At 40.7% G+C, this 24342-nt stretch overlaps 2 protein-coding genes across 5 annotated transcripts in view; both read right to left on the bottom strand.

Annotated features, from left to right (window-relative positions):
- Positions 1 to 24342, bottom strand: part of LOC307169739 (uncharacterized protein) — an 89188-nt gene that overhangs the window by 62678 nt on the left and 2168 nt on the right. The window lies entirely within an intron of this gene.
- The window catches only part of LOC307169724 (CD48 antigen-like), a 34395-nt gene continuing 11171 nt past the window's right edge, over positions 1119 to 24342 (bottom strand). For 2 of the 4 annotated variants that reach the window (XM_079890514.1, XM_079890516.1), the window contains 4 exons: positions 6006 to 6329; positions 5405 to 5710; positions 4923 to 5007; positions 1120 to 1263 (listed from right to left, as the gene is read on the bottom strand). In XM_079890514.1, coding sequence (XP_079746640.1) covers positions 6254 to 6329 — 76 coding nt within the window. In that variant the 3' untranslated portion in view covers positions 1120 to 1263; positions 4923 to 5007; positions 5405 to 5710; positions 6006 to 6253. Of the gene's footprint in view, positions 1264 to 4922; positions 5008 to 5404; positions 5711 to 6005; positions 6330 to 10267; positions 10529 to 24342 lie in introns of those variants that run through there. The other 2 variants (XM_079890515.1, XM_079890517.1) reach the window with 2 other exon arrangements.

Raw genomic sequence — 24342 nt, 5'->3', positions numbered from 1 at the left:
AGTTCTTATTTTGAAGTATTTTAGACCCTTGATATAAAATGGTGTTGCTGTTTACTTTCATAATGAATATTATTCCCAGTTCTTTTTTTTATTTTTTTAAATTTGATGTAGGTCTACATTTCAAGCATCTTAATTGTTCGTCATAACCTTCATTATCATCATACCCACTTTTGGGCAGAAGCCAATGGTTCCCACGTTAAAATGACGAATAAACAATAAAAATGTCATAAAAAATTCAGTGAATTCCTTGTTGACTGGATAAACTGCTCGTGGTAAGATCTTTAAGTTAGGTGCACAATCCCTCTGAATGTATTCCACCAATATAGATACATTTGTGGAATACATTCAGGGGCATTGTGCACCTCATATATATGTATATGTGTATGTATATGTATATGCATGCATGTATGCACAGTTGGACTCAAATGAAGGTGTAGAACCATCTCAAGATATATATATGAGTATATATATATATGAGTGTCACAGCAAAGGGTCTGAATACTTAGGACCATGTGATATTTCAGTTTTTCTTTTTTAATAAATGTGCAAAAATGTCAACAATTCTGTGTTTTTCTGTCAATGTGGGGTGCTGTGTGTACAATAATGTGGGGAAAAAAATAAACTTAAATGATATTAGCAAATGGCTGCAATATAACAAAGAGTGAAACATTTAAGGGGGTCTGAATACTTTCCGTACCCACTGTATATATAATAATACATATACATATATATAATATACATATCTATATATATATGAGAGAGAGAGAGAGAGAGAGCTATACAAAGGGGCAGTAACACTTTGTAACCTGATACTTTCAACACTGAGTTACCTCTGAGAGCTCTGGTAATTTCCAGATAAGAGACAACACTAGAATAAAAGAGGTAAACAGTTGCTGATGTGAGCACAAAAGTGCACCCTGTGTGTCGTGGAGTAAAAACAAATGTTATTAGAGATATAACATATAAATGCATTCCACAAATTTAACTCATGGTGATTGCAACGTATTGGGGGAAGGTATATCTTAAAATTAATTTGAAACAGCATTTTTGACATTTGGACTCTAGTCATTGTAACAAGAGCAGCCCCACATAAGAAAAAAACTGACAAATACAATTTTCGTGGTCAGTGTAAAATAATTTATTTAGAAATGTGTAAAAAATATCCTCCACAACTATTTAAGTCATGTGCCTGAATGACTGGGCCACTGCTGATCTCCAGTACCTCTTTTTCCCCACAATTGCAGCATCTCTCCAACCCTGCAACTTTCAAGAAGAAAACACAACAGAGCAATGGTAATGATTTAGCCACATATACAAATGAATGCAGCTATACTACAAATATTATAGTAACTGCAAATTCATCATTCAATTAGGTTATTTTTAGGGCTGCAACAACGAACTTTACGAAGTGGCTAATTCGTAAGATTTTTGCTAAATTGTACATATTTTACGAGTTGCCCAATTCATATGAATTAGGCTAATTTCGTACAAATGACCTACCCCTGACCCGCCCCTAAACCACCACGTGGGTTTAGACAAATCGTACAAATTCGAATGAATTAGCCACTTTTTAATCGCTCATACAAATTCGTACAAATTGGTCGTGAGATAACGTTGGCACTAATGGACAAAATGCACACAAAGAAATAGTTGAGGAAACATGTCTTTGCTGCTGCGGGAAAGGTAGCATAAGTGATGCACGCTGCCCAAAAAATAATAATTCTTTAGGGATACTTCACCTCTGGAAAGATGAATGTGTATTTAAAATAGGTCATTTATGTAGAAGAAATGTGAAATTATTTTTGAATTTGGAGCTTTCTAGACTAAGAAAAGCCAGAAAATGTATTTTTGGCTTATGGATGAAAGACAACAACTCCCAGAATGCACTTGCTTCGCTGCCCTACGAGGCCACTCCCAAGCCACGCCTACCTGTTAGAGAGCGCAGTTGAAAACAACAAAGCTAGGCTACTAGCGAGTCTCCGTGATGAATTTGCCCTGGATTTCGAGATCGCCCCAAATTTCCGGGTTTCGGCTTTTGCGTTCTACAGTCGCCATTCATTATGTTTACTGTGGCGAGCAGGACAAGGCTGAGGGCCACGGGAGAACAGCGCGAGGCCGGAGGTGTGATTACTGATGACCGACATCGAGACGCACCGGTCTCGCATCTCTCATGGAGGAGCGGGAATTTTCTTAGCAATGTTAAAACGCATATCAACCGATCACTTGTTTAGCGTTCATGTAAACACTACATTCAGATTCACCAATCGGAATGAATTCAGCTAGATTGAAACAAAAGGTGTGCATGTAAACAATGAATGGCGACTGCAGAAAGCAAAAGCTGAATCCCGGACATTTTGGACGATCTTGACGGCCGGACATGTCCAAAGAGGATGGTAACCCCTACTACTCAGCTTTCTCCTACTCAGTTTTCTCCACAGAACAAGAGCCTGCTAGCTTAGCTTCCAAAGAAATATGGCTGAACTATGTGTACATTCTGTGAGTGCAGTGTTGCCAACTATTTTCAAAGGAAAGTAACTAACGCCTCCCCTAAAAGTAGCTAAATGTCGCTAGATGACGTCATACGTCAATTAGCATATTCATGACGTCATCGCGGCGTACTTGCGTTCTGCCTGCCTAATGTTTTTTCTCATTAAAATCATGCTCACAGACTGTATTGTAATATAATATAATACAGGCTATATAGCCGAATGTCCAATAAAGCTGTTCTCATTTACTATATTTTTTTGTCAGACAATAGAACGAGTAGCTATTGAATGACTATTTATGTGTAAAATTATCTGAATTGAGAGAGTTTGGGAACTGGGTGAACTAAAGCACTGTGATAGTGAGTATTTCAAGTAATAAGCACAAGAAAAGAAAGGAAAATAAAATGGTCAAACTAAATTCTTTAAATATAAAACAAAAGATAAGTGATAAGTCCGTCCGTGGAAACAACACTGCTCATTCACGTCTGTTAGCTGCCGTGCTGCTGCTCTCAGCCATTCACAGAACAGGGTAGACGCAGAGAGAGGTGTGTGACGGCAAGGAGAAAGCAAATCTCGCGCTCGCAGGACTCATGCTGGCAACATTTGGAGGTTTGTTCAAAAAGTAGCTAGATTAGTCGCTAGTTGCTTTTTAAAAAAATTGTCCCTAAAGGGGTCTGAAAAGTCGCTAAAAATAGCGACAAAGGCGCTAAGTTGGCAACACTGTGTGAGTGAGATCCCACCCTCTATGGGCAGGTTGAAAACATGCGGGACAGCTCCTCCTACTGGCTGTAGTCTTTAGCCTCTGGCCAAAAAATCCTCCGATGACGCAAAATGACGATTTTTGCGTCATGGAGGATTTTTTCCAGACAAAAAATACATAAATCTCTCGTCTCAGGGGGATATGAGGGTGGAAAGCACGGTAATTCGAAAATACTACAGGTTTTCTACTAATACAAAGCTTAATGCTAAATCCTGAAGTATTCCTTTAAGCTTCAAGCTGATGCATTAGCGTTCAATATGTTTAACATGGCTTGCCCTGTCAGTTGCTTTGACAGATGCGTGTGCGTCCAGAGTGCAAAACGTTCATTTTACAGGTAGGCCTATATCCTTATCTGTACATGGCTCGTCCAGTAGCGCCATATGCTCGTCAAACATACGGAACGCAGGCGAGAGGGACAATTAATATTCAGCGCAAAAACATTCATTTAGCTGAAATATCTGCTGTTACTCGCTAAATTTAGGTTTAAAAGTTAACATTTTACTTTTAAACCTAAATTTCATATTTTATGAGTAGTAACAGTAAAGGGATAACAGCATGTAAATGAATATAAATGCAAGAAGTTTTGTATATATGTTTACAGGATTAATGACGAGGTACTATGTGTTCCTACAGAACATTGCTTGTTAACACAGTGTTTTTTTTATTATTTTTTTTATCATTTTAATATAGGGATTTAAATGTTCCTTTTGCTTAGTAACTTTTTTGCACATAATGTATATAGCACAAATACAGGCTACCCTTAAGAAAATTAACCATGGTTTTATTGTAGTACAAATACCATAGTTAAACTAAAAAGCAAAACCATGGTTTCTTTGTGGTTACAATGGAATAACTACAATAACCATTTATTTATTTTTATTCGTAATAAAAGCATGTTTAATTTTTTTAAGGGTATAGATTCACTATGTTTTCATAGCACTCAGCTGAAATGTTTGTTTGAAAGCTAGCATTGGGCAGGGTGGAATAGTGTATTTCTAAAATAAGAGGGGGGAGGGGGGGGGCTTAATCCAATTAATCAAAATAAATAAATAAATAAATAAATAAAAATAAAAGTCAACTATGAATTATAAAAAATAATCTTTAAAAGTGTGAGATGGTTGCCAAACATGAGACCAATGATGAAGTTAAGAAAAATCATTCAGACAATCTAATAAACACCATTGTGACAACACCATTTTTTATAATCTCTGATTCCTGTTGTAGATTATTCTGATGAACCGCTCACTTACATAGGATTGACAAAACCAAAGTACTTTATATGGTGTATTAAAATGATTTCCCTAATCTGGAGTTTGCTCTAATGTGATGAGTCTGGAACAGGGGAATCACCAGACTCATGTCTGCTGCAGTATGCAAAAGTAATCTGTTTAGATTTTATCTGTTCACTGGATCAATAAGGTGAACGTTAGCTTGTAAAAATAGCTTTTTATAGTTATCCAGTTATGAAATTATATAGCCCACAGTTGTATTAATAAAACACAGTAGTACTTAAGGAAATGTAAATTGCAGCTCCAAAAAGCTTTTGTGTTTACATAAGAAACATAAGAAAGCAAAAAAAAAAAACCCCACATATTTGAAATTTCACTTTTGGGTGAACTTTTATGACTGCAAGTATGTAAGCTCATATTTAATTTCGAGATGCATTTTTAGTATACCTGTTAATACACTGTTTTCTTTGTTTCCAGAGACATATCACAGCCATGGTAGGTATCAGTAGTAAAAGAAAATACAGGCGTTTATCTGTAATACAGAAAAAGAACAGTAATTAAAGTCAGTATGATTTAAACTTTTGTAAAGTATGAACAAATTACTGCTTTAATGGAATATCATTGTGTAAAATTGTCAAAATATAAATGACAAGATTAAATATAAAAATACTGAAATGTCAGACAGAGATGATATCAATGCTGCTTTAAGTGAGTCATTGTAATAAACTGTAGACTTGAGCATAATAATATGTTAATCACATTTTCATATAACTATAAGTCAGTTTATTTGTAACATTGTACATGTTATATACTGTATATGGGATAATGTACAACAATAGTCACTTTAAAGGTGTTATAAAACCCGCTTCACACTGGAGACCTGTGAATAAAAAAAGAGAAGCTCCGTAAATAAATCAGCACTGACGTACCTGCACATGTGTGACAGAGTTGACCGTTGTCCAGATGTGTGGTCTGGTTTCTGATGGGATTGTAGATCACACAGCTGTAAGTGTTGTTATCCTGATATTCCACCTCCAGAGGTAGAGAGAGACTGATGCTGAGATCAGACACACTGATGCTGGACAATACACTGATTCCTTTGTACCAGGAGAGAGTCACATTGCCACAGTGTGACACATTCATCAGTGAACACACCAACACACATTTTGAATCGGTTGATCTCTCGGATGAAGGACACTGCAACTCTCTGTTGATGACAGGAATGGGCAGACGTGCTGGAAACATATTAATTAATAATTAATAAACACAAGACAGAACTTCTGTGGATCCTTCTTCCAGACCCTTGAGGCTCGTCACATTTATACATTTGCCAAAGGCTTTTATCCAAATTCTGTACTGAGATTGTATGAGCGTGTTAAACGCCCTATAAAAACAAAATATTAAGCTGTATTTCAAACTTTATAATAAAATACATTTTCATTTGTAAATCAAGTTTATATTTGTCAGTTTGAAACTAAAGTATTCAAAGTATTCACACAGTGACCTTGATAGTAATTTGAGAGCACTCACCATATATAATAACTCTGTATTTTAGCTCTATTGCCTCTCTGTTTCTGGTGCTGATCTGTAGTGTGTACAATTCAGAGTCTGTGATTCTTGTGTTTGTGATGGTGAGCGATCCAGTCTTATTGTCCATCTGCAGTCTGCCTCTGAATCTCTCATATTCTCTATATGACCTTTTTATGACCATTTTAACAACAGGAGTGGAGGAACTTTCAGGTCCACATGTCCATAGAATCACACCATGTTCTGGTATTTCACTTTGTGATGAGAGAGTGACAGAATCTCCCTCTATCACTTCCAGTGTTTTCATTGCATCTGTCGCTAACACACCTGAAACACACAGAGAAAGATGGGGAAGAAGCCATGTTAAGAACTTTGTGCATTTAAGTTAAGGAACCAAGGAAGGGTTAACTGACCAAAACTTCACAGTGAAACCTTTTGTAAATCAGAAGAGTGAAGTTAACCCTCTGATGGTCTTTTTTTATGTCTACACTTGAGTTCTTTGGGGTCTCTAGAGACCCCAGACAATAACATTTAATTTTGTAACAAGATAATAGTTTTTTTTTTTTACAAATGTAATTTTATTCTGTTTGTTAATGTTTTTACTCAACATTTGTGCAGTTTTTGGAGAATTTATGATATTTTTTAAATTTCTATAAATAAATAAATAAATAAATATTTAAATAGCCTTTTTACAAAAAAAACAGCATTTGATGTAAAATTCACTTTATAAAAGACCCAGATTTCTAACTTTCATTCATGGGGATAACATGGATGATTTTAAATGGTTTAATGTAACATTTATGCCCATTTTTTGGAAAATGCAGTTTTAAAATAAAAAATAATAATTTTAACCACTAGATGGCTATAGAGCTCCAGTATATGCTATTTGCTATTAGACTACCTGAAAGATATCTTTTCACAAGTTGGATTCAGTTGGATTCATATCTAAATATTATAAAATCACAATTATAACAAAAATAAAATATTTTTGTCAAAGTTTAACATTTTTTGTACCAAAAAACCCCCCAGTTTTTCAATAATGTTACATTATGATTAGAATCAAACCTGAACAAAATGTTATAAAGAGAAATGTTGGAGTCTTAAGATTTTATCATTTATTTCAATCATTTATTTTTAATCTAATTCTAGATTCTAGACACACTCAATTGTGTGTGTGTGTGTGTGTGTGTGTGTGTGTGTGTGTGTGTGTGTGTGTGTGTGTGTGTGTGTGTGTGTGTCTGAGAGATAAAGAGAGAGAGAGTGTGTGAGTACACATTGTCGATGAGCCAGTGTCACCACACCACTTTATATTTGTAGTGGTTCCGCATTTTGGATGATTTTATTTGACACATTATAGCCTTACAAATGTTCCTGTGTGTGTATGCGTGTGTGTGTGTGTGTGTGTGTGTGTGTGTTTACATTTTCAATGTGTCAGTATCACCAATTTATTTTTGTGGTGGTACTGCATTTTGGATGATTTTATTTGACAAATTATAGCCTTACATATGTTCCTGTGTGTGTGTGTGTGTGTGTGTGTGTGTGTGTGTGTGTGTGTGTGTGTGTGTGTGTGTGTGTGTGTGTGTGTGTGTGTGTGTGTGTGTTTGTGCACATTTTTCAATGTGTCAGTGTCACCAATTTAGTTTTGTGGTGGTACTGCATTTTGGATGATTTTATTTGACACACTATAGCCTTACAAATGTTCCTGTGTGTGTATGCGTGTGTGTGTGTATGCGTGTGTGTGTGTGTGTGTGTGTGTGTGTGTGTGTGTGTGTGCACATTTTTCAATGTGTCAGTGTCACCAATTTATTTTTGTGGTGGTACTGCATTTTGGATGATTTTATTTGACACATTATAGCCTTACAAATGTTCCTGTGTGTGTATGCGTGTGTGTGTGTGTGTGTGTGTGTGTTTACATTTTCAATGTGTCAGTATCACCAATTTATTTTTGTGGTGGTACTGCATTTTGGATGATTTTATTTGACAAATGATAAGAGAACAGTTTTTATAGTCTCAAAAATGTATTCCTCTATGTGTGTGTGTGTGTGTGTGTGTGTGTGCACTTGTTGTGAGCAAAATAATTCAGCATTGTGGATGTTTTTTGCATTGGTGGAAATGTGGCACTTTATTTGTGCCATTTCTGTCGATGTGTTCTGCGTTGTTTCTGATTTTGATGATGAATTTTGTCTATTTTGATTGCGGGGTCTCCAGAGACCCCGAGGACCTCGAGTGTCACAAATTTTGTCACGCTAACATAAAAACAGATATCATTCCACTTTATTTTTTTTTTTGTAGATCTAGAAAGTGTTAAGAGCCGTAGAAGGTTTCATACCATTTGGACAAAGGGAACATTTTTTTTAATTTGAGCAAAAGTCATTTGCGGGTCAAAAAGACCCCGCGGACCATCAGAGGGTTAATCATCCAGTGTTGTTTGAATCAATGGTCTTACTTTATGCTCTAAAAAAAGGCAGTTATCCAGTTTGAGACAACAAGAGGGTGAGTAAATGATAAGAGAAATTTCAAATTTGGGTGAACTGTTCCTTTGAAAGTTGAATGTATTTCACCAAAAAAAAAAAAAACAACAACAACTTACTTTCATTGTCTTATTTTCACTATTTCTGTGAAGCTGCTTTAAAACAGTCTTTATTGTATAAAGTGCTCTATTGTTATATAGCAATTGATCAATCAGAAAACAAAAAAGCGTGACATCTTGAGAGAACAACAATTTACAGATCAACAACTGTTTCAACCCTCATCCTGTCCTCTATATGACCCCAATCGACTTTTCCATAGTTAATAAACATGGTTCCCTTCATTTCAGTTGCATGAAATTGTCACTTTTCTACATGATCTATCTTCTATACACACACAAAAAAAACTTGCCTTGATTCGGTTGTTCTAAAGGTATGTAAAAAATACATTTCACACTTCTGGTCTTTGGGGTCAAAATGACCCCACATTGAAATGAATGGGAAAAGCGAAAAACAAAATGTATTTTTTTATATTTTATTTGTCATCCAGAATAAATCAGATAATTTCCATAACACAATAAATTCCTGGTAGAGCACAAATGCAATGTAGAACGAACATGGACACACACACACACACACACACACACACACACACACACACACACACACACACACACACACACACACACACACACACACACACACACACACACACACACACACACACATTCTTGAACATTACTTGAACATAGCCGCTTACCCTAACCTTACCCATCACAACTAAGTGCCTAACCCGAAACCCTTACCCTAAACTTACCCTTGACCTAATTATAACCTTATTCCTAAAACCAAGTCTTGACCCTCAAACAGGCCTTTAAAGGGGTCTCAGAAAATGAGGACAGGCCAAAATGTCCTCACTTTACTCTCTTTGTCCTCACTCCATGGTCGAAAACTCAAACTGGTCCTAACAAAGATAGTTGTACACACACACACACACACACACACACACACACACACACACACACACACACACAGGTTTGACTGCAATAGAGAGCATTTATATAGAAATTGACAAATAAAATCAATAATTCCAGAATTAATCTAAAAATGTTCACACAGAAATGAAGGCCTGGTACTAAAGAACAAAAGTATTGTGGAATGAACATGATCACACACACATGCACTTGTCATGCACACACAGACAGATGTGTTTACTCTTCACTCTTCTGCTTGCCCTCCTATTGACCCAAAAAGACAAGGAATATGAACAGGAAATGAGGAGATGATGAGGGTTACAAAAGTGACTCACCATTCTCTCTCTCTCTCTCTCTCTCTCTCTCTCTCTCTCTCTCTCTCTCTGCCCTTTATTGTCAACAAACACATTTTGAGCTACCTCCTCTTTCACCCTGATCATTTAATGGTCTGAAGCTCTATAAGAAATGTTGGTGCTACTGACTGGAGGAAGAAAAGGGATTTATACACGTACAAGTTTTCTTCAGCAGCCAGTCAGTCATGCCTAATGATTGTCATGGAGTCACAGCTGTACTATAGTCTCAGCTTCAGATGCCATCAGACTGTTGGATGAAGGTCTGCCTTCAGCCTAAAGGACTGGCTATGTGAGAATAATGTGACACATCTGTACAGTTAACTGACTGTACAAAAGAATAACCACAGCGAATGTTGAAAGCTGCTGGTGAACAAGAATAATTCTGCGGACATTTAACCACACAGTCACACTCTAAGATCCTGTTCAACTAAAAAAAAGGTGTAATTAAGAGTTGAATGCACAATTCTTACCTTCAACAATCAAAGGGAAAAGAAACAAACAGGACAATCTGCACAGCATATTCATCAACGTTGACAACAGCCTCCACTTCAACAAGTCACTCCTGTCTGCTGGTTTGCTTTACAAGTGAGGAAATTTCCCCCGTCCTCTCTCTCTTTCTCTCTCTCTGACACACACACACACACACACACACACACACACACACACACACACAGACAGGCCCCGGTCGTGCCACACCTCTTGCTTTCCCCTAACAATTACAGAAGCAGTCTGAGAAGGCAAAAGTTACTTCATTCATTGTTTGGTGAGGGAAACAGTGAACCGCAAGATCATCTCTGAGTATTGTTAATGTCAAAAATGTGCATGTGCAGTCAAATGGCCAGGGATTTGTTACGCTGTTTAAAGTGTTAATGCACTTATGAAGGTTTTCACAAATCAGGCTCAATATAAAAATAGAGATTTTGTAAGGTCACAGACTCACAGACTGATTTCAGTTTACTAAGACTCAAAGGGATGGTTTACCCAAAAATAGAAATTCTGTCATCATTTATTCACCCTTATGTCGTTCCAAACCTGTATGAGTTTCAACACAAAATAAGATATTTTGAAGAATATTTTGAAGAAACATTTGATGCTTTTGGAAATACTATGGAAGTCAATGGGTCAGCTGTTTAGTTACTGACATACTTCAAAATATCTTATTTTGTGTTGAGCAGAAGAAAGAAACTCATACAGGTTTGGAACAAATTAAATGATGATATAATTTTCTCTTTCTTTGGGGTGAACAAAAATATCCCTTTAAATGACCTGGAGCTAAACGCGATAATTATGAGTTGTTATTAAAAAAGGCTACCCTAACCAGTGGTTGTCAAACCTGTCGTACAGTACCACCAGCACTGCACATTTTTCTAAATTACACCTGGTTCAACTCATAAGCTCATTAGAATGCAAGACCTGGAATGGGTGTGCCATTATATGGAAGCATACAAAATGGGCCCCCAACACGGCCCATTTTGTGACTCCAAGACACAGATACTTCAAGACCTGCAATGGGTGTGTCAGACAAAACTCAGACATACCAGAAAACCTTTTAAATTCCAAAAGAATAGAACATTAAACACTAACAGATCTCCTCCTATATTAATATTGAGCAAAATAACACTTAACAGTCAGAAGCAAAGCATGCTGGGAACTAGAAGTCTTTTGTAACTCATTCTGTGAATGTGTGTGTAAATATATCCATGTTTCCAGTCGCATTTATTAAAAGCAGTTTATTCATCTTCTTAAGAAATAAAAACATGTTGCTCTGTTCGTGACTTCTGCAGACTCGTTTCGGAGGTATGGATAATGTTAAACAAGACTACACTTTAAAACCTTAAAATGAATTTAAAAAATACATTTTTTGAATCCATGCGTTTGCAAGGAGCAACTTTTATCTTTTAGGACAGTTGATAAGATAATTGGTGTGTCCCTGCCCAACCTTCAGGACTTGTACAACGCCAGAGTGAAGAAACGGGAAGGTAACATCATCACAGACCCCTCTCACCCCGGACACGGTCTGTTTGCTCTTCTATCTTATAGATCTCTGCACTAGAACATCTAGGCACAAAAACTGTTTTTTCCCTCATGCCATCTCCAGCTTAAACAGCTAACATAGCACTCACCACCTGTTTTATAATTCATTCTCAGTACTTGAGAGAGAAGCAGTAATTAGAGATTTTGTAAATACATATACAAATTTGATTTAAGTGTGTACGGCAGAGCGGCCTATAAACTCCTTGCTGAGTGTTGAAGCTGACTTCTGCTGATGAAACTGCAAACTATTGTTCAGCAAAAATCTTCTTTGGTTGGCTGCATCTCTGACTCCTGGTATTTATTCATCATATCTGGTCCTTACCGTAAATTCCCATACACTGTGAATATTGCTGAATTTCCTTTCACCCACTGAAGTCTAAAGGCTATAAATTTCATCGACAGTCACACTCGATCTTGTTAAACAGGGAAAACGTGTAATTTCATTCAAAAGTTGTTCTTACCTTTAACAATCGACAGGAAGAGAAACAAGCAAAAAAGTCCCTTAAGTATATTCATTAACAGTAGTGACATCCTGATATCCTTAGAGTTCATTCTTGAATATGCCAGAGCCGGTGCCAGTCTTTAGCTTATCCACGCAATAAAACAAGTTTAGACTCTAACAGGTTTCAGGAACAGCTCACACACACACACACACACACACACACACACACACACACACACACACACACACACACACACACACACACACACACATACACACACACACACACACACACACACACACACACACACACACACACACACACACACACACACACACACACACATAACAGTCTTCCTGTCGCTTCTTTCCTTTCAACTTCTCTCTTCTCTCTTTCTTCTCTCTCTCTCTCTCTCTCTCTCTCTCTCTCTCTCTCTCTCTCTCTCTCTCTCTCTCTCTCAAAAATGCATGGGGCATTTGTGGAGCGTGTGCGAGGATGTAGTGAGGCTGGTGCCCTAGAATTACAAAAGTCCCCACCCACTGAGTAGCCTGACTGACAATTGTGAATTGTGAGTTTAAAGCCCTGTTAACCAACTGGGGTTGAAATGTGGGCATGCAAGTGGTGTGCTTGTTTTCAATGTGTATCCTTAATCTTTTTTGAAGTACTGTGTAACAAACAAAATGGAAAAATATTGTTTTCCCAGAATGTTGTCAAAATATGGGGGGTGGGAAGGGTTGGACAAATGTGGTGGTGGTAGGGGGGGTCGGTGTATAAGGTTTTAGTTGTTGAAGATCAAATGAAACTGGAGAACTGTTTCACTTCCTGTAAAATGTAACATCCTTGATTCTCCAATGAAAAGATTTACAACAAAAAAAAAAAAAAAAAAAAGACCCCACCCATTCGGGCCACAGCATTCAGGGCAGAACAGCCAGATTTTCCATCAGTTTCTTCCCACAAGCTATCAGACTCCTGAACTCATAATCCGGTTAATAATCCTTAACCGCTATGTCTCATTGAATCCTATGCAGTGAGCCTCATGTGAACTGGATTGGGTTATTGCCATTGTAAAATGTAACTGATTATCTTATTAATAAAATTAAGTGAATGTGACTTAATTTGATTAAGTTTGTTGACCTTACTAAGTTTAACAAAGTTGTTGAAAAGGCCAGCTATGCATATATTGAGACATTAGCGGCCCCTTGTGACTTTAAGATGCATTGCTCTGATGACTCAGTAATTTTCATTTTAACGGGTCAATGACCGGAAGCAGTTCGGAGAGCATAGAGACTTTGCTAGTGTCCCGCTGTTCCTGTTATTGCAGAGTGCGTTCATATACGATACCAGTGAGTGATTTTGTTTTATATTATTCATTATCTTTAAAGACCTGTGATTATTTGAATGTGAGATTGATTGTATCTGCGTTAGTTTATAATCGCGTATGTACGCAACACGCATTTGTCAATTGCATCATCCATATTCGGCGCTAGTGAAAGCATAGACAGCAGGGCTGCCAACTTTTGAGTTTAGCTTGGAGTGAGATTTTTTTGGGGGGGGTGGGCTGTATGTAAAAACAAAAATTGCATCACAATAAGTGTAACTGTGATTGTCAAAACATTTGGTAACTAAATAGAATTTTATAAAGTTTAGTGACAACATGTTACAATGTTTACATTGTACAATGACTGGTAGGATAGTTTTTATTATTGCTTGACAAATTTCAAGATTTCAATTCCCTTCTTGTGATTTGATTCCGATTTTGATTCAATATTGACTAATTTGGATACATGTTTATTTTATGTTTATACATGTTATTATTATTTTTTTAAACTCACCTAATGCTGTAAACATATAAGAGGGCCCAATCTGCTGGTATTTTTAAAGGTTTTTAAATTAAATATAATGCAGTTTTTGTTATAATAACAATTATTTAATGACATAAGTAAAAATATAATAAATATGTAATATAGTGCTCAGCAAAATCTCATCTCTAGCTATTTTTTTTCTATTCAATTAATATGGTCATTAAATGGCTTTCCTGAGGTAAATGTAACGTTATGTGACATAATTGTTCTCCTGGTGTTATATTGACCTCTTTTCCGTGGTTGAAAACGTACTGGTTACTTTCGTAACCTCGGTTCCCTTAGAGATAAGGGAACGAGTACTGCGTTGCAAACGCTTATGGGAAAACTCCTTTTCTCGAGAATATTGAAGCCTTTATTTTAAAACGCATTTGCTACAGCACAGGCGAGAGCATCAGACCCACGTGAGTGAGCTGATAGGCTGTGCTGTGGGCAACTGCACGAACCAATGGCGGATAGACAGAAGCGCGCGAGCCAATCAGGGCGCTTGGCGCTCTGTCACTGTCAAGCGCGCGAAACTACACGTGACCATAACATATAAATACAGATAGAATCCGCCATTTGACAGGTATAATCGACTGAAGCGACAAACCTGCCATAAGAAAAATAGCACGGCAAGGCAACGCAGTACTCGTTCCCTTATCTCTAAGGGAACCGAGGTTACGAAAGTAACCAGTACGTTCCCTTACGAGAACGTTCTCTCGTACTGCGTTGCAAACGCTTATGGGAACGTTTCCATTTAAAACGCCGTGCTATTAATCTTTTGGCCGCTCTGACTCACCAGAGTTCCGGGAAGTACAGAATAGCCAGGATAAAAAGAGACCGAACATCGGGCCCATCAATTATCCGTAATAAAGACTGGCCAGAGCCAGTCATTTAACCCACAAGGTGAAAGCCGTGTGTTTAATATCAAACTAGTCTGGGTCCGCAGAGCCAGAGTCTAGACTGAAAAGACTGTAACTGCAAAGCAGGGACATTAAAGTTATAATTCATCGGATCTGGCCAAAGCCAGTCACTTAGTCCACAAGGTGAAAACCGTGTGTTCAATATCAACTAGACTGGGTCACAGAGCCAGTGTCTAGACAGAAGAACTGTAGCTACAAAGCAAGGGCATTAAAGCTATAATTCAACAATGTGGACGGAGCGGATATCCGGCCGCCGCACATATGCTATAGATGGGAATACCCAAGTGACCATGGTTCAAAACTAGTCTGGATCCACAGAGCCAGAGTCTAGACAGAAAGAACGCATGTCTGCAGAGCAGGGACATCCAGATTATAGAATCTCACAAATGTGGACGGAGCGGACCAGCCGGCCGCCGCACAAATGTCTTCAATGGGAATACCACTTGACCAAGCCCACGAAGAGGCAACACCTCTCGTGGAATGAGCTCTAACACCTATGGGACAAGAGAGGCCCAGTGAGGTGTAAGCCAGGGCAATGGCGTCAACTATCCATCTGGACAGTGTGGTTTTAGTGACCGGGAGGCCCTTGGATCGGCCCCCGAAACACACAAAGAGCTGTTCAGACTGTCTGAAAGAGGCCGAACGCTCCAGATAAATTCTCAAAGCTCTGACTGGGCAAAGCATGAGAGAATCGCTATCCTCCTCGGAGGAGGGGAGAGCTGACAGAGAAATAACCTGGGCTCTGAACGGAGTTGAGAGCACCTTAGGAACATATCCATGTCTTGGCTTAAGAATGACCTTGGAGTCATTAGGACCAAACTCCAGACAGGAAGCGCTGGTAGACAGCGCCTGTAAATCCCCTATTCTCTTTACTGACGCCAGTGCTAGAAGCAGGGCAGTTTTCAGAGAGAGAGACTTAGGATCAGCTGACTGAAGTGGTTCAAAGGGAGGTCCCTTAAGAGCCCGCAGGACCAAGGAGAGGTCCCAGGCCGGAACAGACGGTGGCCGAGGCGGGTTAAGCCTCCTGGCGCCCCTGAGGAAGCGAACTATAAGGTCGCTTTTTCCTAAGGAGGCCCCGGCTTCCAATACGTGAAAAGCAGCAATGGCTGCCACGTACACTTTGAGAGTGGAGGGGGAGCGACCCGCGTCCAACATCTCCTGTAGAAAAGACAGTACTCTTGGTACTTCACAAGTGTATGGGTCGAGGTCTCGAGCTAAACACCAGCTGGAAAACACTGACCATTTACTGAGATAGAGGCGTCTGGTAGACGGAGCTCTAGCTTCCTTTATAGTATTCAGGACGCCCTCTGGGAGGTTCTGGGGTACCCGTTGAGTGGCCATACATGTAGGGCCCATAAGTCGGGACGGGGATGCCAGATTGTCCTGTTGGCCTGAGTCAGGAGGTCGCGCCTCACTGGGATTGGCCACGGGTCTGCTACAGACAGCTGCATCAACTCTGGGAACCAAACCTGGGTCCGCCAGAGAGGAGCTACTAATAGCACTGCGCTTTTCGTGTTCCTGATCCGTTCGATGACCTGAGGGAGCATCGAGACCGGGGGGAACGCATAGAGAGGAAGGTTGGGCCAGTCGTGGGCCAACGCATCCCTGCTCTTTGAGAAAAAGATTGGGCATTGACAGTTGTCTTCTGAGGCGAAAAGATCTACTTCTGCCTTCCCGAAGACCTCCCAGAGTAGGAGAACTGTCTGAGGGTGGAGAGACCATTCCTCTGGGGGAACTCTGCCCCGAGAGAGCATGTCTGCTCCTGTATTCAACGTGCCTGGCACGTGAGCTGCCCTGAGCGAGCGCAGATTGGTGTGAGCCCATAGCAAGAGCTGTGAGGCTATGGCAAACAGGTTGCGGGACCTGAGGCCGCCCTGGCGATTTATGTAAGAGACCACCGACATGTTGTCCGTCCGTACCAACACGTGGTGTCCCGCCAGGTATGGGAGGAATGTTTTTAGGGCTAGAAAAACTGCTCTCATTTCGAGGCAGTTTATGTGTAGGCGTTTTTCCGAGCTCGACCAGAGGCCGGAGGCAGGCCTGCCCTCGTACAGAGCTCCCCAACCGGAGTTGGAGGCGTCTGTTGAAATCATCCTCCTCTCTGAAACTACCCCCATGCTTACGCCCTGCTGGTACCAGCTGGCGTTTTTCCAAGGGGCCAGGGCTTGAACACAGCGCTGGTCCACCTTGATAATCAAGTGGCCTGAATGCCAGGCGTGGGGTGGCACCAGAGGAGCCAGCCACAGCTGAAGAGGACGCATACGCAGTAGGCCTAGTTGGAGTACTGATGATGCAGAGGCCATCAGGCCAAGGATCCTCTGAAACGTTCTGAGGGGTACAAGAGAGCCCTCTATGAAAGATGCCGTGAGCTGCTGAATCGTTAGAGCACGGGCCGGTGTGGGCCATGCTCTCATAAGTACGGAGTCGAGAACTGTTCCCAGGAACGTGATACGTTGGCTGGGCAACAGAACACTCTTTGCAACATTGACCCTGAGCCCTAGACATTCTAGATGGCTGAGGAGCCAGGCTTTGTGAGTATGTGACTCCGCCTCTGACTGGGTCAGTATGAGCCAGTCGTCGAGGTAGTTTAGGATGCGCATTCCCCGCTGTCTCAGGGGGGAGAGAGCTGCATCCATGCACTTCGTGAATGTACGAGGCGCTAGTGCCAGTCCAAATGGAAGAACTGTGTACTGGTATGTCTGCCCCTCGAAGGCGAATCTCAAGAATGGCCTGTGGTGGGGGTTCACTTGAATGTGAAAGTAAGCGTCTTTCAGATCTACTGAGAAAAACCAGTCGCCTGGGCGAATCTGCGCCAGGATATGTCTGGTCGTGAGCATTCTGAACGGCCGTGACATGAGAGCCTTGTTCAGATGTCTGAGATCTAAAATGGGTCTCAGGCCGCCGTCTTTCTTTGGAACAAGAAAGTATCGGCTGTAAAAACCTGACTCGCTCAGAGAAGGGGGGATCTTCTCGATGGCCCCTTTCGCCAGCAGACTTAACACTTCGGTGCGGAGGACATGGCTCAATGTGCCCCTTACCGTGGTTTGTATAACCGCGCGAAAACGCGGTGGTCTGCGGGCGAACTGAAGCGAGTAACCATGCTTTATGATGTTCATCACCCATACTGAAACTCCGGGGATAGCTTGCCAAGCTAGAGCCCGCAGAGCTAGAGGCATTATCATATCTGGAACACCCAGAGTGGGGGGCTCGGACTGACATGTATGCATGTGAGAAATTATGCTCGATTTGTGCTTTGTGTGGGTCGCTGTTAAAACAGCGTTTGTTTGCAGGGGTGCGTGACATGTGACGGGCCCATGAACTGCATTTAGAACTGCTGCAGCCGCCTGAACTGAAGAGGGAGCCGTGAGCAGTAGTCGAGCGATTTTTGGGGCTGGTCCGGCCGCAGCGGGACAGTGACCCCTCTTTGTGCCGGTTAGGACGGCTTCTTGGGCTCGTGATCGAGCGTCAGCTTCGGCCGCGGGCCCTGGCGCTTAGGGAACGGGAACCGTTTCGCTGGCTTCATGCGCTTACTGGTCTCAGCCGCTGGGCGGGGCTGGAGGACCTGGGACACCACTTTCTCAGGTCGCGGCGTGCTCTTGGGGCGCCGTTGGACTGAGCTGGAGCGCTTTGGTAGAAAGTGTCTCATGGCGCTGGAAGCCTTCTGAGCTTCAGTGAAGCGATCGGCGAAGCCGCTGACAGATGGGCCGAAGAGACCTGAGGCTGTGACGGGCGAGTCGAGGAAGGCAGTTTTATCCGCGTCCCTGATCTCGGTTAAGTTTAGCCAGAGGTGGCGCTCCATTACCACTAGGCTGGCCATATTGCGGCCCAGGGCTTGAGCGGTGGTCTTCGTGGCCCTCAGTGCCAGATCCGTGGCACTCCTGAGGTCTTTAAATGTGTCTGGGTCCGGGCCTGACTCATCCATGGAACGGAGAAGTTTGGCCTGGAAGGCTTGAAGCGTCGCCATGGCGTGAAGTGCAGAGGCGGCTTGACCGGCGGCAGCGTATGCGCGGCTGGCAATGGCCGAAGTAGTTCTGCACGGCTTAGAAGGGTGCACCGTCTTAGACCTCCAACTACCTGCAGTGGGGGGGCATAAGTGTGCAGCGACCGCTTCCTCCAGTGGGGGGAGAGACACATATCCTTTCTCTTCAGCGCCGTCAACAGTGGAGAGCGTAGAAGAGGCAGATGAGCGCGTTCGCGCTGAAAAGGGCGCGCGCCAGCATTTTGTGAGCTCTTCGTGAACCTCAGGCATAAATGGAGCGGCGCGCTGACGAGGGGCCTGCTGGCGCCCCGGCAGGTACCATTCATCGAGGCGGCTTCTGGCGGGCTCAGCTGGAGAAAGCCAATCGAGTCCCAACTCGTCAACAGCGCGAGACATGACACGGAGAAGTTCGGCGTCAATGCTCGCTCGAGTATCAGAAAACTCTAGCTGAGAGGGGGGGGCGGGGTCCGCGGAGCCCGACCAATCCTCGCTCTCAGATGCCGCCATAGAAAGTGCGTCATCGACGTCATCCGGAGATGCGCCGAAAGAGACGAGTCCAGCCGCTTCAGACGAGGGGCGCTGCTCGCTCCGAGAGAACAGGACAGGCGAAGAAGGCGTGGGCGAGGCACGAGGAGAAAGGCCCGGCGTGCACTCGCTAAACTCACCGCGCTCAGGACGCCTCTGATCGCGCCGCTTCTTCCTACGGGGCTCGTGGGGCGCCGAAGACGGAAGGTGGGCGGAATCGGTCACCGTCGAAGACAGCCTTGAACGGAGAACGGAGACAGGCATCCCGTCGCAGAATTGGCAGCCGCCTTTCATGAGCGCTGCCTCGGCGTGCTCAGGGCCGAGGCAGGCCGCACACTGGGTGTGTCCGTCGGATGCATGCAGGGAGACCCCGCAGCTCTCACAGATGGAGAGAGGCATTATGCCGCGCTGTGAAAACAGCGGTTTGCTCTTTTAGATAAATATGCAATGAAAAGGATATAATTTTTCGTCGGATGCCACAGGGAAACGCTCAGCTGGCGAGATGCCGGGATGCGAAGCTGTTCCGCTGGACGGCTTTTCCACGACGAGGGCTTCTTACGACCGGAGAAAATCAGCGACGAGGTGAGTCGAGCTGAAGGAGATTAAATCTGTCAAATGGCGGATTCTATCTGTATTTATATGTTATGGTCACGTGTAGTTTCGCGCGCTTGACAGTGACAGAGCGCCAAGCGCCCTGATTGGCTCGCGCGCTTCTGTCTATCCGCCATTGGTTCGTGCAGTTGCCCACAGCACAGCCTATCAGCTCACTCACGTGGGTCTGATGCTCTCGCCTGTGCTGTAGCAAATGCGTTTTAAAATAAAGGCTTCAATATTCTCGAGAAAAGGAGTTTTCCCATAAGCGTTTGCAACGCAGTACGAGAGAACGTTCTCGTAAGGGAAACACTAATTGGTCGATATTATGAATACTTTCGATAAGTTGTACTGCATCTTTAAATAAAAAAGTATCAGATGATCGGTTCACGTGCACTTGAACTGAGGCGCTCAGCGATCTGTCACGTCACATTTACAAGCGCCAAACGTATTTTTGTCTGAATTTCGTAATAAAATTGACGGAATCTAAGAGCTGAGAATTAGTTTAATATTAAAAGTACCTCTTTGCTCCTCTTTCGCAATTTTTCTGTGCGTGAGAAAATGGATGTGTGGCGTGAGAGCGTGTGAAAAGTGTCGCACGCTCAATGCGTGAGAGTTGGTGATATTGTATAATATTGTAATTATGAGTCCATTTGAGTCATTTTGGGTATGTGTATGTTCTTATTTACTGTGAAAGGGAGATTGTTCACATTAATGAAACCATATATCGATTCCAGTTAGCTCACGTGTCAGAGAACGTGATGCCATTTTTCTTAAGTGCTAATATCTCTACATGTCTGAATCGATTGCTATGTGTATAATTATGTACATATTGTACGTATAATTGACAGATTGAGTTCATTCTTGTTATTACTGTTCATTACTAATTTAGTATTATTATTTTCTGTTTGTTTAGAACCACTCATACTACGTTACACTCCAGACTACTCTGTCATACCCTCTACTACTTGTAGCCTACTGCAATTGTTCACTCAACTCAATTCTATGACTGTAAATGTCTCTACAAGCCTCAATCGTCTCTGACCGGACGACTTTTGTCTGCTCAATATCCACCAGCACCACACTAGTCTACCCAACAAAAGTAATGACAACTTTTTAGCACAGAAAGTGCACTGCACTTTTGAGTTGCTTTAGGATTAACAAGAATAACAATGTGCTTTTTGTGATTAAAAATTGTAAATGTTACATTAAAAAACAATGTTTAGAATTTAAGGGTGTCTGAATGACATTGTTTGGTAAACTAGTGTAGTGCATAAAGACAATTGCTGAGTAATAACTAATGTTTAACCTGAATTCAGTTGTTGCTTTTTGTCTTAACTTGTTTTGTTTTTTTAGTTCAGCTTACTTGACATTTTTAAGGCAATCGGTTTCCTGATATTTTCCTAGTAATGTGAACTCTGATGAGAAGTTAACACAACTAATGATTTTGAGTCAACAGTGCTTGAGTATACTTGATTAACAAGCATACTCAAGCACTGTTGACTCAAAATCATTAGTTGTGTTAACAGTGCTTGAGTATACTTGATTAACAAGTTTTCTATACAAATGTTATTAAGTTGTGCCAACTAAAAAATAATACACTACTTCACATGGAAATTTTAAGGCAATCGATTTCCTCACTTTTTCTAAGTAAAGTCAACTTATTACATTTTACAGAATAACTGTTTTTATATGCCGCCAATTACCATGTGCAATATCATTATTTATATGCTGCTGTCAAACTCTTTTTAGTCTTATATTTAATGCACGTTGTAGCATTTTTATTTTATTTTTATGAGCCAGTGGAACGCAATTTCATTCATGCGCACTCTAAATGTACGGTTGAATGACAATTAAAAGCTATCTATCTATTTCTACCTATTTGCTTGTGTGCCTATTTGCCTCCTTGGATGTAAATGGTGCTATAGAGAGCTGAGCTGTATGAAATTATCAAGCAGGAAAAAATAGATGTCACTGATTCAGAAAATGCATAGTGTAAACAATGTAAATGATTATTTTTTGGGAGTTTTTAATTGTACAGTGAGTAATTGTGTCAGAAATCATATGAACCCCATATGCCCTCAAGAAAACGTCTCGTTCAAATAATCAATAAGTATGTGTGGAGGCATTTTCATGAGCATAAACGACAATGTACTTGGGCACATGTATGTGATAATGTTTTATCTCTGACAACTTAGACTGGATAGGTTTTATGTGTTTAAGCATCATGCTGGTATTTTAATTTTTTTAATATTTTTTAAAATTATTTTCTGAAATTATTAACTTTAGTAGATTACGTTGCATCCATTGTTACCACAAATCTGCGTCAGGTTAGTGACGGACTAAGTCCAGTTTAGAGTGGAGAATACGGCACACCGACTACGATTTTAGAGTAATATTTGGCACTAATTCAAGTGTACTTGGTTTTGTAAAGACTAAAAAAGGGAATTTCTGTAATTTTGTTTAGGACAGCAAAACATCGCTCGACCAACCTAAATAGGGTAAGTCTTGACACTGTTTAATGTAATGTCACTTTTAGTGTAATGAAACAATGGCATGACCAAACCAAAGCTACTACCAGAGAAGCTGTGGTGGAGAGAGTATACTGGAAAATTATACTCAAGTAAAAGTACCATTACATTCCAAAAAATCTAGTGTGAATAAAAAGTACTTTTTCCAAAAAACTACTTGAGTAAGAGTAACAATATTATTATAGTAAAACATTATAATGAATACTGTACACTACAATTAATACATTTAGAAAACATTGTACATTCACATTATCGTCTGGTGTTTGTCAGAAAGATTGAAGAATATCTATCATCCATCTATTTAAAATGCATCAAAACAACACGGAAAGACCAGTACAGAGATGAGAAGATCACAGTTTAAATCATATTGTTTAAAAAAAAAAAAAAATTTTTTTTTTTAAATTAGCCGTATAAGGCCACTGAGCATGCTATTGTTGTTGCACATAAAATATCAATGTTCAGAACTGTGCAAAGAATTCAAAAACCTTTAGAAACTCATACAAGAGTTCAGCATCACACATCATGAGATGGGTTAAATAGAAAGATTAAAAAGAGCCAATTTCAGTTTTAGTGTTTTGATAAAGACATGAGAATCACTAATATTATCAGTTTACCTCACCTAATGCACTGAAAAACTTCTCAAAAAAGTACAATTTGTGATAAAAACTAACGTTGGTATTTGTTATTTGTTACTTCACACCCCTAGAGAAAAGTAATAGTTGGCTTATATCTGTAGTAGTGGCCAGGACCTCTGACTAGAGATTGTGATATTTGAATTCAAGTGTTAGTGTATACAATACATGAGGGGCTATATAAAGTATCTTAAGATCGAGTGAGTGTGAATGCGACCGTCTAAGATATTAGCCAATTTTTAGTGACGAGTTTCTGATTGTGCGATTGTGTTCATATTATTGTGCATAATATGAACGGCCGGTGCGAGGAACCTGTGCGATTTTAGCACCGAATGGACGAGGATAATAAGAGTGAAGAGTTAATTTAAAATAATCAAATGTGTCGCTAAATTATTATATATAATGACCAATAACCAATTGGCATTCTAACCTAAATTCAAGGTTGTGATAAAATGGAGACAGGTAAAAGTTTATTTGGAAATATTACTTTGCCACGATGAAAAGACCCGCAGTAAACCTTCACCTGCTTATCGAAAACTGTCGTTGGACAGGCCCTGTCTTCTGTCTGCCTGAAACCACACGTGACAACAACAAAGTCATTTGAAAATTCTTTCAAAAAGAAAGAATCAACTATAGCAGAATTATAAGGGGTTAAAAACACAGGCGGCTTTGGTCCGGTCAAGATTTGTAATACTTGATCAGATAAATGCACCTTCAAAGTATTTTTTAATCTGGAAATAAAATGGTTTGAGCAACCCTTCCAATTTGTTGGCTGTGCACACGTGGTTGAGAGCAGGATTTCTTTCAGTTTGACACCCCTAAGGTAAGCTTTAGCCTTGCAGCTTCTTTTTTTGTTATATATATATATATATATCTTTTAGTGGGGAAGGTACAACATTAGTTTTGTGAGGTTGGTTTTTGGCTTGATTTGACCTTCGCATTACGGTATTTGGGTGAAATGTTCCTTTTAGCCTTGTGAGTTTTTTAACATTGTTGTAAAGAACTTGTAAGTGATGATTATGATGATTCTGGGTTGATTTATTTTC

Source organism: Squalius cephalus (genome assembly GCF_949319135.1).
Source record: "Squalius cephalus genome assembly, chromosome: 13".
In the NCBI taxonomy this organism is placed as follows: Eukaryota; Metazoa; Chordata; class Actinopteri; order Cypriniformes; family Leuciscidae; genus Squalius; species Squalius cephalus.
The sequence above is the reverse complement of the archived record's forward strand: the minus strand, read 5'-3'. Positions and strand labels throughout refer to the sequence as shown.